This window comes from Amia ocellicauda, chromosome 12 (genome assembly GCF_036373705.1).
Source record: "Amia ocellicauda isolate fAmiCal2 chromosome 12, fAmiCal2.hap1, whole genome shotgun sequence".
In the NCBI taxonomy this organism is placed as follows: domain Eukaryota; kingdom Metazoa; phylum Chordata; class Actinopteri; order Amiiformes; family Amiidae; genus Amia; species Amia ocellicauda.
The window spans coordinates 10,649,508-10,667,639 of record NC_089861.1 but is presented as its reverse complement, the minus strand read 5'-3'; the positions used below and the strand labels follow the sequence as shown (position 1 = coordinate 10,667,639).

General features: G+C 43.3%; 1 protein-coding gene across 2 annotated transcripts in view; it reads right to left on the bottom strand.

Annotated features, from left to right (window-relative positions):
- exoc6b (exocyst complex component 6B) overlaps positions 1-18,132 on the bottom strand; it is a 152,783-nt gene that overhangs the window by 51,408 nt on the left and 83,243 nt on the right. The window contains exons 17-20 of one of the 2 annotated variants that reach the window (XM_066718327.1): positions 15,857-15,991; positions 15,204-15,383; positions 11,601-11,630; positions 1,752-1,893 (exon numbers count right to left, since the gene is read on the bottom strand). In XM_066718327.1, the coding sequence (XP_066574424.1) occupies positions 1,752-1,893; positions 11,601-11,630; positions 15,204-15,383; positions 15,857-15,991 (487 nt within the window). The remainder of the gene's footprint in view (positions 1-1,751; positions 1,894-11,600; positions 11,631-15,203; positions 15,384-15,856; positions 15,992-18,132) is intronic. The other variant, XM_066718328.1, reaches the window with a different exon arrangement.

Genomic DNA, 18,132 nt, shown 5'->3' with positions numbered 1-18,132 from the left:
ATTTTACAATGAGAGACAACCTTCCCAAGTCTGTCTCGGACACCGTTTTTTTCATAGGTCTCAGGTGTTGAAGCCTACAGTGATGCCTGAGGCACTCTGTCTGGCCAGAGACGTTTTGCAAAGTTTGTACAAGTTCAGCCCTTCCTCTGGCTCGGGTAGTGCTGCGGCTGCTACTACAGGCAACCATCTCCTGTCCGAGGCAGGACTCCGCTTTGCTAATCAGATTTCAACCAATCATTGTTATATCAGGGAAACCAAAGAAAACACCTTTTAGATTAGTTTGCTCGCTGTATTCCTATCCTGTTTCAATAATTTATTCCACAGCAACTTTGTCCACACCCACCATCTATGTGAGGGGGGGACAGAACTAGATGAAGTAACGCATGAGAAAGAGCTAGGAGTCTATGTGGACTCCTCACTTTCTCCCCAATGTGGGGAAACAATAAAAAAGGCAAACAGAATGCTAGGGTATATTGTCAAAAGTGTAGAATTGAGAACAAGGGCAGTGATGTTCAGACTGTACAATGCACTAGTTAGAGCTCATCTGGATACTGTGTGCAGTTCTGGGCTCCACACTTCAAGAAAGATATCGCTGCTCTAGAGGCAGTTCAGAGGAGAGCAACCAGACTTATTCCAGGTCTGAAGGGAATGTCCTACTGAGAGACTGAGGAACTGAACCTTCTCACCCTGGAACAGAGGAGACTACGTGGGGACTTGATCCAAGTCTTCAAAATCATGAAAGGCATCGACCACATCAAACCAGAGGAGCTTTTCCAGATCAGCAGGTACACACGCACCCGGGACACAAATGGAAATTGGGCTTCAAGGCATTCAAGACAGAAAACAGGAGACACTTCTTCACACAGAGAGTCGTCACAGTCTGGAACAAACTCCCCAGCGATGTGGTAGAAGCTGAAAATTTGGGAACATTTAAAAATAGACTGGATAGGATCCTTGGATCACTTAGACATTAATGGACACCAAACAAGCACGATGAGTCAAATGGCCTCCTCTCGTTTGTAAACTTTCTTGTGTTTTCCTTCTTATGTTCTATGGAGCTGGCAGGGCAGGGCTAGACTAAGTTTGATTTGTGTCAAGAGTCTTTACGTACGGTTTGTGTGTGGGCTAAGTAAGGGGGGATATACTCCATTTGTCCCGAGTTAAGTGAGCTGAACGCAGCAACTATTTCATGCAGAACCTTAAAAACTGTTTACATAAGATTATATTGCTCAAATCTGTACAACCAAAAACGTAATACTATGCCAGTTTAAATAAGTAAATGACTAATGAAATGCAACAGCTGAGTTATTCCTCTGCTGTAGCTCTATTCTGCATGCACTGGGATAATGCAGGGTCCCAAACCAATCATTTTACCTTTTTCTCAACTGGGATATTTTCAGCTTTCTCCCTTAAAATGACTGTGTGCAGACAAGTAAGTCTTAAAACTGAAACCGTGGCAGTGGCAAAAAAGAGCATGGGGGGGGTACTGGTAGTGAACGAGAGCAGGGGGCGGAGCAAGAGCAAATGTGCGTGTGTTTTAATATTTTTTGTTGTACTTTTCCTTTTTTCTACGTTTGAGCAGGCGATTGTTTGGCGAGAATATAGCTTTGGGAAACCCTGGGTTGTATCAATGACAGGCATTTAAATTGACCATAAAAAACTGAGAATTTAGGTTGATCTCAAATGGGATATCACGGTGGCAGGACAGGGTGGAGAGGGGGCCCCCTAGTGGGGAGGAGGGTGATACTCACGCTCACACTCCTTGACATCCACATTGAATTGCTGCAGGGCGCCCATGGACACCTGGCGGACATCAGCCTCCAGCAGTAGCTGCAGCAGCGAGGTGGAGAGGTGCTTACAGGCGGACATGCAGGCTGTCTGTGCCACCTTCCCCTGGAACGACAACAGCAAGAGATGGAGGGGGTAAGTATCGGTCAACGTACTCTTTATAGACCAGTCATGAAGACTAATCCCTTGCAACTGCTCAGTCCGTTGCAGCTGGAAACCTACAGGTGCCCAAGACCAGAGACACCTGATATGAGATGAGAGGATTGCCAAGCTGGCTTGCACTAATTCCACCCTGGTGGCACTCGGCCAATTGTGTGCAGTACCCTGGGAACTCCCGACTAATAGCACAGCTGGGATTGTAGACCAGCGCAAGCTAGCCAATAGGACATATCCTGTACTCCAAGCAGAGGCTCTTGCAGAAATAAACAGTTTTTAATAAAGTTAAAATTACACGTGGAAGCCTTCTTGGCCAGGTTGCCATGTTTTAATATTTCCGGAAAGATCCACAAACATTTTTTGGAGATCCACATGTAGGCGCCAAACCACAGGCGGTCTAAAAGCTGAGCCACTTGGTTAAGGGTTTTGTTCAGTGTGGGGAAGAAGGTTGGGGTTTATTGCAAATTAAGTAAATGAAGGTCTAAATCAATTGATCTGATTTTATTGAGCATTGTGCTTCCGGACCATACTGCCACATCTGGCGTTTTGAATTTTCTTGCCACTTTTACAGCTGTTTCAAAATAAAAAGCCAATAAAACATTTCAAGTTACAATTATAAGCAATCTTGTAGTTTAGAGGCTGTCTTCAGTAAATCCCCAACAGTAATTTCCCATTTAATAGCAATCTGTGGAGCAGAGTAGAGGACCCCACTGAGAACAGATTGATGTGATGTGAAGACTGAGTGTGACTGAACTACCCTGTAAAAGAAAATATACAAACTGTCTGACTGAGACAGGTCCGTGCTCCTGCATCCTACAAGAACAGTGACCCACACACGGGACCAGACTGAGTCTTAAAGGATCACAGTGTATGAAGTTCAAGTTGAAGGTGTGCAAGTAATGATCTTTAATAAATAGCAGTCAACCAGTTGGCTTAACCTGAAATGCACAACAACCTAGCCAAGCTTTAGCACTTTTAATGCCACAGGCTCGTACAGGTTCCAGTCGATATGTGTCAAACCTCCCCATATTAGCACAACTCTACTGAGAGCCCTGTCTGGATCCTACATTCTGTCACTGTGAGATCCCACCCCCCCTCCTCACACATTATAGTATTTCCTTTCTCCCCAGGCCCCTCTGTACAGGTAGTGAGAGGCACAAGGGGGGACGCGCACATTTCCCCCGGCTGCCCTTGTCAAACCCCACACGACAGCACCCTTCATTTAGAGACTATAATTAGAAGAACGCTTAGCCCCTGCCTCCTCCCGTCTCCGAAAAATCCACCACTCTCGACGTGCCTTTGACTGAGCACCATCTGCTGCATCGCTTACTGGGTTTCAGGACTTTCTGAGTGGCAGCGTTGTGTTCAGGGTGAAAATGGGGGAGGCGGGGGGGGGGGGGGGTTGGGGGGGTTATGGGTGTAAGACAGGACAGCCCGAGGTTTTTCTCTGTGCTCTGATGTGCACTGTGGCCCTACCGGGAACCCCATCCACGCACTCAAGAAAAACACCGCACGGGCAAGAGGAGAAAGACAAAACCCGAAATCAAAATGTGCTCCTCTGCACCACCTCTAATTATACTCTCACCATATTAGAGATCTAGGGTTAAAAGTTGGACACACAATAGACGTATTTAGTGTAAGTACTCTCCTGGGGATGTCTGAAGGACACTACCATATTTTATGGCAGTTAAAAAGTATACCACGATAAATACATGTATTTTAAATCAGCCCACAGGCACACAACTATTAACTACATCCCCACAGAGCAGTCTAACCTTGCTTTGCCACAGTGTTTTTCCAACTACTTTTTTATTCCTCCTTCCACCCCCAAGTACACTTTTTTGTTATATTTCTCTATAACTTATACCATTTGTATACTTAATTAAGCCAGATCAAACCCCTCAACTCATTCAAATTAGGGGTCTGGGAATGCCAATTCTGCTAATAGAGTACTTGACAAACCCACACAGTAGACAGTGATCAATAAGTCCTTCAGTGCTCTCCTTCCAGATCTGGGACTAGAGGATCCTGCCCTTACGAGGGACAACCATCCCCCAAAACATAACTGTGCAACCCAGGAGCAGCACGCTATTCAGCCAGCATCATTAACTGTGTGTACCTACGCCCCACTGCTTCCAGCCCCTTCACACAGCCCAAGGTTAGATAAACACGGCCACGGAACTTGCCAATGCAATTAGGCTTCTCGCTTGGCACATGTGGACCGCAGGCCCCGAGATCTCCAAAACTGAGAAAACAAACAGCTGGCAAGGAGAGAGCAGCAAGGAGGAGTGCAATCCCAGAGTTCAGCAGGCTGGAAAAAAGCATCCCGGCCATCTCTAGCTGGTTGATATGGTTCCGTATGAAGCGATGGGATCAACAGTAAATCTCTTTGTCTGGAATTTCCCGAGACGAGAATCGTGTTACCAAAAGTGTCACATTTGCACGGGAGAAGTGTGGCATAAGCTAAGCAAGATGCAGGTGGACCTGAGGTAGTGCTGAACAAGACAATTGTGTTTTTATGGGGGGAATGACAACCAAGGTGACTGACACTTGAAACTAAGGAACAGCTAGAAGACGCTGTATTGTCCACAGTGTGGGAGGAAAAGAGAGGGATTCTTTACAGGACCACGTTTTCATATGAGTATAGATGACAGATGAGTCCAGCTCTTCTCCCCAAACAGTACAGAAAAGCATACAATCACACAGAGGGGGAAAAGGAAGGACACAACCTTTTCATGCCATTCCCAATTACAGTGTGAGAGGCAGGAAACAATTCACCACACTGTAGTTCAAACATTATAGCAACAAAAGTAATGAAGCTCTACTGTAGTTTGGTGATCAAAAGCTTAAGAAAAGAAAACAAATAATTTTCACTGAATAATTATCAAGGGTGGAGGGGGAGCCAGCATCAATACTCACAACATGAGAATCCGTCAGATCTCAGACTGTGATCGGTGTCCAGATCCAAAACATACTGAACACCTTTAGCTTTTACATTTTTGGAACATGTGTCCGATTGCGAAAGCCCTCCATTTGAAGAGTTCAGTCCATGAACAGAGCCAATTCATAACGCGGGACTCGCTGATGCAGAACCCCTAAACCCCAGCTAGCTGGTCCCCTTTGGCTAAGCCGTCGAATGCATTTTATCCCAGCTAGATGCAAATCATTAACAAAAGACTGTGAGCCTCAGGGATCATGCACATTTCAAGCCACTGTTATTAAAAACACCCACCACATCACTTGGCCTCCAAAGCACGGGTAATCGAGGGGGAGAGACAGAGAGAGAGAAAGAGATGTTTAATTTTCAGCGCCATTCAGCAGCATTAATTACACTAATTACACTTGACGTCACTTTAATGAAATGTTTGTTCTTGCCGTGTTCATTTATAAAAGCACTGGAATTACATGAATCATAAAAACGAAAAAAAAAGTTACGTTGGTGCCATTAACAACAGACTCATTCATTTTCATTATCAGCCTTCTGCAAAGAGGGTAAATATGAAGTTATCCCTATTCCCGTAAAGGTCAGGCTCCCGGGACCGATGGGCCCAGTCATTAAAAAGGTGTCTCAGCTCATTTCCCCTTTTAGTCAGCTAGCTGGAGCTCAAGAGGTGGCTGTTGACAATGCTGACATCACTCAAGCTGCCTCCCACCTGACTTTTGCACAAGCTCATCGCCTACTACTGCAGACATCACAAAGGATCAGGGGAAAAGAGGACCTCAAATAACCACTTCAACGATGCTTAAAGGCTAGGGTTTTGTTTAAAGAAAAAATAATAACTTTAACGATGCCTAAAATCTAGGGTTTTATTATAATAATAAAAAACTGAAGACAAAACACACTTGATACAAGTCTCCTTGCCTAATACTTTTTTGACAGGACTAAGGGCTTCAAGATTTAAATGGACGTGACTGAAATGCACATGGGTCTCTGAGTCTTCTTGTGAACAGTGCAGGATGGCCGTGTTGACTTACTGAAGGAAATGTGATTCAGGTCTTCAATTTCATAACTAACATATTTCTACCTACATTTATATAGAAAGGGTTTATGTAAAATACGGTAATATAAGTAAGAAGGCTTTTGTAAATGGGATTAAGGGACAACTTATTAATAGCTTACATTATACCAGTATCTCCATGTAATCTCATCCTGAGAATGTGGCTTATATAACCAATGAAAAGAGCACAATTACCATCACCCTAGAGTTATATATAAAAGTTTTTCAGTTGTTAAGATAAACTGAGAAATGCTGCCAGCAGAAAACATTAGAAAAATAGGTTATCAATCAATGGATATGTAAAAACAACAGAAAAAAGACTCCTCTTTCTGTTTCCAGAATCTACAGAAGCCAAGACCAACAGAAGTTAATGAATGGGAAAATACAATTGACCACACTAGTCGATAAACCTGGAGATATATCCAATGGGTGTAATCTGTTCTATGAGGTATTCTCTGCATCTTGTTGCAAAGAAAGACATTCATTCAAATTTTGTACAAAAAAAATACAATTTCAACTGCCTCAATTTTCTTTGAATTTGGTAAAAAATATTTTAACTAATACTGTATATATAATAGTATTTAGAACAGTGATAGTCAGATAGATGCGTCTCTTTGGCACACTTGATATTAAAAGACTGTTTGTTTATGAAGTTCAAATAGAAGCAATTTAAACTGAGTACATTTTCAAACTGCTATTGCTAATATAAAAACTAAATATCTCCCATCATTTTGTTTAAATGTGAATATAGTCCTATGGTAAGGGAATCTGTGGCTCTTTTGGGCAATCCTTATTAGTAATTTGGCTCCTGAATGAATGCACTCTGAGTATCACTGACTTAGAAGTATTACTGTGTTCTGCATAAATACAACAGAGCAGAATAAGAGCAGGAATAATTAATCTAAAATAATGGAGGCCTTTTCATTTGGAGCAGGCCCCTGTGCTCCAGGAAGGAAGTTTACATGCAGTAGGATACTCTATCCTTTAATTTACATCAAACCCCAGAGACGGTTGCTCCACAGTTCAGCAGTAAGAGAGCTCCAAACCCGAAAGGAAACGCACACATGTGCAAACACACCCACGCATACAAACTGCCCCTCGTAATGTAAACACGAACGCCTACCACACGCTGCACCGCACATTTACAACCATATTTGTCTTCGGATCAACCCTGTGCCAAAACTGACGATGGCCACTTTAGCCTCTCTATACGTATCCCAACACCGCAGACTAAAATAAGAAATCGGATAGGATATAATTATGTAAGAGTTATACATCAAGATGATTGTAAGAAGCTCAATTTAATGCTTTTGAAATTTACTCTTTTGGGTGTAGCGTGACATCACTGATTCCCATTTAGGTTAAAACTGAGTGTATGCATGTTTCCAGGTTCATTCAATGCCTAAAAGATCAGATTGACCTCACTCTCACTCCCACCATCACTTAATCCACTTTCAAAACAAGCCCTGCACCAGCCACACCTGACCCAAGCGGCCCCCAGAATCCCCCCAACCCCTATCACCCGCGCCTCAACACTGACGGTCAAAACAAACAGCCCTGGGTGAATCAAGCTGAGGGAAATTGAGCGTGAAATGGTCTAATTTTATTTACACATCCAAAGCCTGACTTATAAATTGAACTGCTCACATCACAGGAAACTGAGAGAGGAATAGAAGACGAAGCGCTTGTTAAAAAAGGGAAAGCGAAGAGGTGTGTGCTGTTCACAGTAGCGCGTTTGTTTTACAGCTTGGGGCAAAGCATGTTAACAATTAGCCTGGGGCTGCGGAGGCTGGGGAGAGGGGTGCAGGACGGGGGCAACGGGGGGGCGCTGGGAGGGGAAGGCAGCCCTGGCCTCATTAATTAAGGAACCGGTCATCAAAGCGCTCATTAAAACGTACTCAAACCCCAAACTGCTGTGAAAATAAACATCTATTAGGCATTGCAAAAAAAGCCAAAGATGGGGCATTGGCTGTAATGGAAGAGAGAGGAGCCAGGGCTGGGGTTATTGCAGGCGAGAGTGTGTGTGTGTGTGTGTGTGTGTGTGTGTGCGCGCACATACAGGGGATGGGATTTTGTTTACAACTCGGTGCATGTCTGAGGTATGTTTATACCCTTCACATTGTTAGCATGTATGTCCGATAGCAGTGGTGGACTCAACTGTACACACAGCGGCAATAAGGGGGATATACACATGTTTTGGGAAATGCAGCATCCAAGGTGAAGCATGGCCCTCCAGATACACAGGGATCAGATTGGTCGAGCCTCAAAACACCCCTCTCTGATTAATTAGCCCCCAATCTGCAGAAACACTGTAACCTATTCCACAGAAAAGGTCTCGTCCTGCTTTTGAAACTGTAACTAACCTAACTAGTTGTTAAAGTGCATGGGCCCATTTCATACACAACAGTCTTCCAAACGTCCATGCTGTTCCTCTTTTTTTGTTTCACCACACTAGTATTATACCTTTTTTTTGTATTTTTAAAACAGCTTTAGGATCTTATCCAGAAGTCTCTGATCTCCAGACTTCCTCTCTTGTGCTCTAATTCAGGCCTGCTCCAACTTCCTCCCTTTTCAAAGTATCACTTTCAAAAAGGACCCTCACTTTTCCGAGCAATATAAAAGTAAACTGGCAATATCTTAATGCCGATAATAACATATGAACAGTACTGGACAGCGGCCTTTTATTTCTTTACAATATCGGGGTCAGTTTGAAAGAGGTGTTTGATGCTTTTTTCCCTTTTTCTTTTTTCTCCTTGCTGAAACAATTTTGGAAAATAAGCTGGAGTTCATTTGGAGTTTGAAAAAAAAAAAAACACACACACACACACACACACACACACACACACACACACACAAAACCGGAGCAGACGTTTACACCCAGAGCCACAAGATTTTAAACTCCGCAAGGTGTGTCGAGTTGATGAGAACCAAAGTGGTTATTCAAGGCAGAGCTGCCATGTTTACAGTGAAATCTGCCCCAGTGAAAACTGTCCTATCTCTTGTCCACACACAGTTTGAGAATCCCCCAGTCACCACTAGAGAAGAGAAAAACTGACTAATTCAAGTGCTGAAACACTGAAGTCTAGGAAAAGGGGACCCATACCACAAAACTGTAAATACCATAATAAAACCACACAACTGGACAACTGGAAACTTGTTTTGAGAACTTCTAAAATAGTAGCAGACAGTATACACACAGTGGCTCCAGTAAGTGTTTGCCCAATGTGGTGTTCAAATAAAATACTTAGTAGAGGTACTGTTAGCAATATTACCGTTACAGATTCTATTCCCTCTGCATTAATTGACTCTTGGCTGTCTTCTGGGACCCAACAATGTTATGACAGTCCCTGGTACAGACTAGTACATCACTCCCAGGTAATCAGGAACTCCGAAGTTTTCTTCAGAGCTAAACGTATTAAATCGGCGAATGCATTTCAAACTGACTTCTCGGGCTGCTGTAAAGCTGCTAAAGATCACTGCCTGAGAGAAAATAACAAAGGAAACGCAATAATGTACACCAATTCCCTCCCTCCAATAAACAGCTCCATCATGCCACACACATTTATACATTGCCAATCCTGTCCCAATCAATGTTTGTCAAGCTTTACAACAACACTGTAACATGAACGTCAGCCCCATAACAAGAAACAGAGGAGCGCATACTTTGGGAAAATGTTTGCTTGTCAGCCCCAATTATGGTTCCTATCGCTGGAGACGGAGACCGGAATAAGCTGTGAATTTCCCAAAGCACACTGAACAGACCAATTAAAGCTGCGGCAAATGAGAATAATTGAGAGGGTGGAGAGGGAAGGGAGTACGCCCTTAGTCATCCAGGCAGAGCAGCCCGCGAATCATTCAGAAAAAAGCCTTAAGGTCTGACTGGCCAATCGTTGTCTCCTTTTAGCACCTGATGTCCTCCTTAAACGAATGAAAACAGACAAAAGAATCAATAGAAATGTAGTTTTGTATAAAATATAATAAAAATTGGATGAACAGATCATCTTCAAACAGATAACACACCCATATTGTAGAAAAAAGTACTTTCAGAGCAGGGGACGGGTTAGGAAGATGGGGCTGGTTGACATACATCCTTGCTCATCCCTCGCAATACAGTTCACCTCTCTTGATTGGTCAAGTTCTTGTGGACTCTAATGCTGAAAATCAATGCAATGCTTACCTAGAATGGGCCCAGGGTAACCCTAAACCTAACCTTATCCAGAAAAGTCAATAAAATATCCATTTGCTAATGGTTTCAAAAACAGTTCAACCATCAACGCAGTCTAACGTTCTGCAATTTCCTCCTTAATTGCATTGGCAAGGAGGTTTCCAGGGCCCTTGGAGGCATGCTCAATTAAGGCCTTGACTTAACTCAGGATGTCTAAGCTGACTTAAGCAGTAGGTTTCACAGGATGTCCTTGCAGAGTGAGATTGGTGTCTCGGGGAGGCTCTACCTCATATTGTCTCTAAACCCAAAACCCGCTGGTGAGTTCACGGGTGCTGCCTTGATGGAGAATCAAGAGATGGACCCCTTGAGGGCTCACTATAGCTCCCCTGACTCCACCAACGGTATGGGTTACCCAGTCTGTACCACTGGAAACCAAACTCTTCATTGTTGTGCTGATGATCCTCGAGTTCCTCATTTCCTCCTAAGTGATCTGTGATTCATTCAGCTTAAGAGCAGTTGCAGATGATTGCAAATTGGTTGAAAATGGAGCTTGGAGAGGAAAAATAAATAAAGGTCCTGTTGGTGGTCTCCCAAGTCCCAGGTGGCCTCTGTTAGACTATAACATGATGGTAACGTTCTCAGTCGTCCCCCTCATGATGAGAGTCTGTGGGTTTGTCATGCATCCTGAGATGTGGTGATAACGTCAATATGACATGAGTTACCAGTGTCCTACTCTATTACATTACAGACATTTCAAAGCCGAGGCCAACCGTCCACATATTTAATGTGCGCTGTTTTGCAAAAGTAAATAAAGTTAAAAATCTAAATCCACAATAATGAGTCCCACTGTCTTTATCAAATGAAAACTATTACTACAATTGGCTACTAGATTTAAGTATCTTTAAAGTCTTCAAGAATTATTATCCCATCCTTTCATCCTCAGTCTATCACATTAGCAAATGCTTTTATCTTCCGTTTCCTCTGTTACGTCAGCTCCAGCAGCCTCACAAATGCCAGATGTTGTTCTAAAACTAGAATGATTATAATTTTTTTAATGGCTAAATGATTTTGTTTTGATCTTGCATTGATTTTACCTTTTCTCTTAACTGTGGTTCATGCACACTTTGTATTACAGCAGGAAATGGCCTTGTGAATTGTAGGCATGGAAGATCAGGAGGTGAGGAAAGTTATTCTTGTTATTATTTGAAAACACAGCAACTACAGACATCACACAGGGTCTCAGACGTGCGCTAAGAGGCTTATTTTCCCGCCTCTGCTCTGCATGCATGTTAGATTATCTCATTAGCTGCGGAAGAGCCTTGGCATCATCTTATCTGCCTTCTGTCCTTTCGCTGTTGAAAAATCAAGGCAAGCTGTCACACGGTTGCATTAAAAGCAACACTTCTCCTCTTGTTCACCAAGCTGAAAAAGACCCCGTGTGACATGACAGTCTGTCACACGGCAATCCCACGCCATGCATACAAGCTACTCACCGGCATGGTGGCATGTTCGATCACTGCTCCCTACAGAAGGAGGCAACAGAGCAGGGTCAGAGAGCTGTGGCCACAACCAGCTCCATGGCCAATAAGCCAACGATCAGACTACTTGGTCAATTTCAGGCCCTTGATACGATTCTGTATTCTCGTTTATTTTATTTGTTTTGCGAAAGGGTGATATGCTGCTTCATATACTGGTCCGTTCTCCATTAGACAATCAGCTATGTAAAATTACAGTGATTTGGAAGGGGGATGAAGAGGATGGCAGTACAGACGTTGTTTCTTTAATTCAGCTGGTCAACATAAATATCTGAATTCCCTATTTGACCCGAATTACAGAATCGCAAGAACAGAAAACCATTAAGAACAACATAGAAGCCACTGGTCCGAGATTTATTCCACAAAGCACAAGCCGACCTGCCGATTTCTTTGAGCTGCTGTGTTCAGCGGAGATGCCATAACAAATCTGTCAATCAGATACAGTGAGGGAAAAAAGTATTTGATCCCCTGCTGATTTTGTATGTTTGCCCACTGACAAAGAAATGATCAGTCTATAATTTTAATGGTAGGTGTATTTTAACAGTGAGAGACAGAATAACAACCAAAAAATCCAGAAAAACGCATTTCAAAAAAGTTATAAATTGATTTGCATGTTAATGAGGGAAATTAGTATTTGATCCCCTATCAATCAGCAAGATTTCTGGCTCCCAGGTGTCTTTTATACAGGTAACGAGCTGAGATTAGGAGCACTCTCTTAAAGGGACTGCTCCTAATCTCAGCTCGTTACCTGTATAAAAGACACCTGTCCACAGAAGCAATCAATCAATCAGATTCCAAACTCTCCACCATGGCCAAGACCAAAGAGCTGTCCAAGGATGTCAGGGACAAGATTGTAGACCTACACAAGGCTGGAATGGGCTACAAGACCATCGCCAAGCAGCTTGGTGAGAAGGTGACAACAGTTGGTGCGATTATTCGCAAATGGAAGAAACACAAAATAACTGTCAGTCTCCCTCAGTCTGGGGCTCCATGCAAGATCTCACCTCGTGGAGTTTCAATGATCATGAGAACGGTGAGGAATCAGCCCAGAACTACACAGGAGGATCTTGTTAATGATCTCAAGGCAGCTGGGACCATAGTCACCAAGAAAACGATTGTTACACACTACGCCGTGAAGGACTGAAATCCTGCAGCGCCCGCAAGGTCCCCCTGCTCAAGAAAGCACATGTACAGGCCCATCTGAAGTTTGCCAATGAACATCCGAATGATTCAGAGGAGAACTGGGTGAAAGTGTTGTGGTCAGATGAGACCAAAATCGAGCTCTTTGGCATCAACTCAACTCGCCGTGTTTGGAGGAGGAGGAATGACCCCAAGAACACCATCCCCACCGTCAAACATGGAGGTGGAAACATTATGCTTTGGGGGTGTTTTTCTGCTAAGGGGACAGGACAACTGCACCGCATCAAAGGGACGATGGACGGGGCCATGTAACGTCAAATCTTGGGTGAGAACCTCCTTCCCTCAGCCAGGGCATTGAAAATGGGTCGTGGATGGGTATTCCAGCATGACAATGACCCAAAACACACAGCCAAGGCAACAAAGGAGTGGCTCAAGAAGAAGCACATTAAGGTCCTGGAGTGGCCTAGCCAGTCTCCGGACCTTAATCCCATAGACAATCTGTGGAGGGAGCTGAAGGTTCGAGTTGCCAGACGTCAGCCTTGAAACCTTAATGACTTGGAGAGGATCTGCAAAGAGGAGTGGGACAAAATCCCTCCTGAGATGTGTGCAAACCTGGTGGCCAACTACAAGAAACGTCTGACCTCTGTGATTGCCAACAAGGGTTTTGCCACCAAGTACTAAGTCGAAGGGGTCAAATACTTATTTCCCTCATTAACATGCAAATCAATTTATAACTTTTTTGAAATGCGTTTTTCTGGATTTTTTGGTTGTTATTCTGTCTCTCACTGTTAAAATACACCTACCATTAAAATTATAGACTGATCATTTCTTTGTCAGTGGGCAAACGTACAAAATCAGCAGGGGATCAAATACTTTTTCCCCTCACTGTACGCATATGGAATCAATTCAATGTATAGGAATGTACGTTTATTATTATTGTTGATGTTGTTAATTATTATTGATAATAATAACAATAATAATACATCAATTTGCAGATACTTCTAGTTTTATTCAACACTTTGTATTGACTGTTAAGATTTTAAATGTTTGTTTCACTAGGAAATAAACATATTGACATATTATAACATATAACATGTATATGATATAGGGACAAAGAAGCAAAATGTATTATGCTTGTGCAGGGATACACATTGAGCAATTTATATGAAGAAATTACTTCTGAAGGTTACCACGTTTGTTGTGCCGTATAGATTGTTCTTGTAGATGGGTGTGCTGCCTGCAAAACTGATTATATCTCTTGAATAGTTGTTTGTAAACATCTGTTTTTTTGGTATTTTAAAAAGAACGTAGTGAGGATTCATATGAATTAATTTTTTTAAGTGCTTATAAGCATGGCTGACTTTGTGTTTTAAAACTAAAAATGCCATCTGTATAACATATTATAGTCATTCAAAAAATACATTGTAAAAAGAACGAAACGCATGAATGCACAGGACATGCGCTGTGACACCAGCCCTCCGAGGGTTAATGCATTTGGTGCGATTCTCCTGCTTTATGAAGTGGTTTCGATTTTTCTTTTTCTCTTGTTTGATGGTCAAATCTTTTTCCTTTATACATGGAGAACATGTACGAGGTCTCCAAGAGATTTTCTTAGATAGACAGATTGATTTGGATACAGCTTTCACAGCCCGAATGACCCCTAAATCCGATTTACAGTGTGGCACAAAACGCACATTGTGTTTAGGGAAGCCTTTGTTTCAATCAAATCTGTTCTTTAAGGTTCACCTCAGGGTCATGTCCTGTGGTGGCCTGAATGGCATAGCGGCTCCTGGGATCTACTTTGGGCTGCACTTGGCCTGATCTCAACTGAAACATAACCTTTTTATTTCACGTTCACTCCCACTGCCAGACAAGCAGGTTGTGCTGGGTCAAAATTAATCCAGAATGAGAGCTGGGAGGCGGGGGTGTGCGGTGGACCCCCCATCTGACCAATGAAGTACAATGAAGGAGAGTGGGGGCAGAATGGATACTGACTCCATGATGCTGACACGTACGCAAGATGTTTGTGCAGGCGTCATGGAGAGGGTGCAGTAGTCAGCTAAACACATTTCTAAGAATGACTTCAGGGGACAAGCAATAAGCCAAGGCTGCCTGGGATTGCTTAAAACTATTGGGAGATGGAGGTGTAACATCGGAAATCCACCTTTTTCAGAACGGAAACACACTGGGGGCACCAGAAGTATTCAGTGTTGTTGGAGCTCAGTGAGTTCACCCTACGGTTCAAAGAAGAGCTCGCAATTTTCTACACACACACTCACTTGTTGTCTGTTTACACTCGAGCCAAGACTTGAGATCAAACCCCTCATCATATTCATCAAATATAAAGTGGGCTTAAGCCAAAGGAGTCAAGCTCGCCTGAGTGGAGGGTCCCATCATCAACCACCGAGACGTAATACTCACAGGCAGGTGCGTAAAGACAGTGAAGGTGCTGCACAGGAAGGCAATGAGGTCACTCAGGTAGTCACTGGCTTGACCGCCACCCTGGGCCGCCATCCAGTCATAATCCGCCAGCTGCAAAAACTGGTCAATCTTCTGGTTAAGGTTGGTGTAGATCTCCTCTTCCGCGGTGTGGCGTGCATCCTGCAGAGAGGCAAGAAAGAGAGAGAGAGAGAGAGCGAGAGGGATGGAGAAATGCACAAAGAGGAGGGGATAAGGAGAAGGACGGTGAGGGGGTGGAGAAGGTCAGAGGATAGATAAAGGATGGAAGAGAAGGAGTATGAGAGAGAGGAGAATGAGGATGGGAAGGTGAAGAAAGAGTTGATGGAACAAAGTGGGTGTGGGAGTTGATAAGGTGGAGAGATTGAGGATGATGAGGGAGATGGGAAGAAAAGCAGGAGGATGAAGATGAATAGCAGGTGATAGAGTGAAAGCAGGGAAGAAAAGAAGAATGAGTGGTATAGATAAGGAGAAGGAGTTTGGAAGAGTGGAGAAGACAGAGGAGAATGGGAGGACGGGGAGGTGGACAAAGAGAAGAGAGAAGTAGTGAAAAAGAAGCGGCAGCTAATATCTGTCACCTTTCGTACATTGTTTGGAAAATGCCAGTCTCTTCCTACCTTAAACGTAGAGGTGCCATAAAGCTTGGTGGCATTGACGGTGTCAGGTGGCACATTTGTGATGTTGGAGATGAACTCTTCCAGGAAGTGACAAGACTGCTCCAGGTGGGTGGTGTTTATAATGATCTGGACCAGCTAGGGAAAGGGGGAAGAGAGAAAGCAAAAGAGGTCTAAATACAAACACAAAACACACTGCCAGACATTAAAATGCCTACACAAGGGTCAGCAGATGGAGCACTGCTGATGATAATTCACAGAAAGCAACTGAAAACTGTAATGCCCAGCTTTAACTATCCTACACTCAGCTATCTTTTTCACAATATTTATTTAAGTATCCAGACACCACGGCTTTATCCTCCCACACTAAAGCACAAATGGGACCACATATACTGGAAACCATCAGTTAAGGCCATCTCTTTTCACACAGTTTCGTTTGATCAGTATGCATATTGACTCATTACACCAGGGAATCTTTAAACAGCCATGAGAGAGGGAAGGCCAAACAGAAAGAGCAAATGTCCATTTTGTGGAGGTGTTTATCAAGCTGTATATCCTAGTGTGTCTACTTCAACTACACGAATGGGGAAATTTTTGCAGACTCCCACAACCCTGTCTGGAGAGACATGCGTCCTGTTTTCAGTCTTAAAAGGTCTTCCTGTCAATTTCCGCTTGAGTGTTTTTGTCCGTGTGTCACTCTTGATGGAGGAGGAGTCAGAGAAGAAGTTGCCTTAGTCAAGCCCCTTCAGGATCTCGAATACATGCATCAAGTGCCCTCGTTATCATCTCTGTTCTGTACCAGAGTATCAGTTTCTTCAGATGAAGGAATACAGCAATATCCGTGATCAGAGGTCCAAAGAGCTCAAAAACACTAATTATGATTGAGTGATTTTTCTTATTCTTCTTTAAGAGAGTCAGGGTAGAGCTCACTAGAAAACACACGCACAGAAAGATGATCTCGGTAGCAGTGCGACTGGACATCAGCACCAATCAGCACACTCACACCCTTTTCATAAGAAAACTATATTTTATTAATGTCATTCACAGCAATTGCAGCCCAGGCAAGATATTTTGGGAGAAAGAAAGAGAAAGAAGAAGAAAAAAAAACACAAAGTAATATAGGATGAGACCTTATCATCGCAGCCTAATAGCTCAATCAATATAAATGAGAAAGGCGGTTTGGGGGAATCAATGAACATGCATTAGAGCAACACTGTAAGACGTCCACAGCAAAACATATATTTTGAAAGCTGTGTTAATGTAAAACTGTAGGGATTTCATTGAGAGCCAGGGGTGTTCATATTGAGAACAGCCTGACCGCCTCCTGTTAGCAGACGGCTAGTGTTACAGCAGGGCGAGGCCAGAGCACTTTACTGGGGTCACTCACTGCAGATAAGACTGTATACACGTTTGTGTGATAACAGCCAGCACCAGACTTTGAGGGGAACTGAACCCCTCTGACTGAGTTGCTTTACATCTCCATGGCATTTCTCGGCTCACATTATTCTGCAGACACTGTGTGTGGTGCCATGACTCTGCTGTTCTTTGACAAGCTCGTTTACAAGTCCCGCAGTGAGGCCGAGGGCTGGGGGGAAGGTTTCTGCAAAGGCTAGTGAGAGAGGAAATCAGGAAAGGACAATGGTACTGCACCAGACTAGAGTTTCCTTGCTGTGAATGCTCCCCATAGTTACAGACTTCCAGCACTGTTCAGCTGTACTAGGTAAAGGTGAAAAGTTAAAGTATGAAGGGCAGGGGGAGGCAATTCTAGGCTTTTCAGCTTCCATTTTGCCTCAAGTCCTTATAGTTTCATTGAAGTAATAATTTGAAACCGCTTATCCTGGTGAGGGTCGTGGGGAAGCCAGAGCCGATGCCGGCAGGCATAGGGCACAAGGCAATTATAAGAAGTCCAATAACCAAATTCCCAGTCTTTATCAATTGTTAGTTCTTGTTAAAGGTATACTTGCAGTATCGTGGTCCTTGAGAACTGGGATTGCCGTCCCCTAGTGTGCGGACTATGGCTCATGGTTCCCAATGGTACATCCAATTAGTTTATGAATGTATATTCATTATCTTTATTTTATTTACCCAGCTCCCTGTAAGATTTAGGGATGGCACATGGTCTGTAATCCTTTAACAACCAATGAGATCAACAGGAGCATCAGACCCTAGCATGACACTTATTTACTCACCCCATGAATGTCAGCTGGCATTTATACTGTTGCTTTCCCCCTTTCTACGGAAACCATTGTGCAACAGAAAGACGAAAAAAAATACACCAT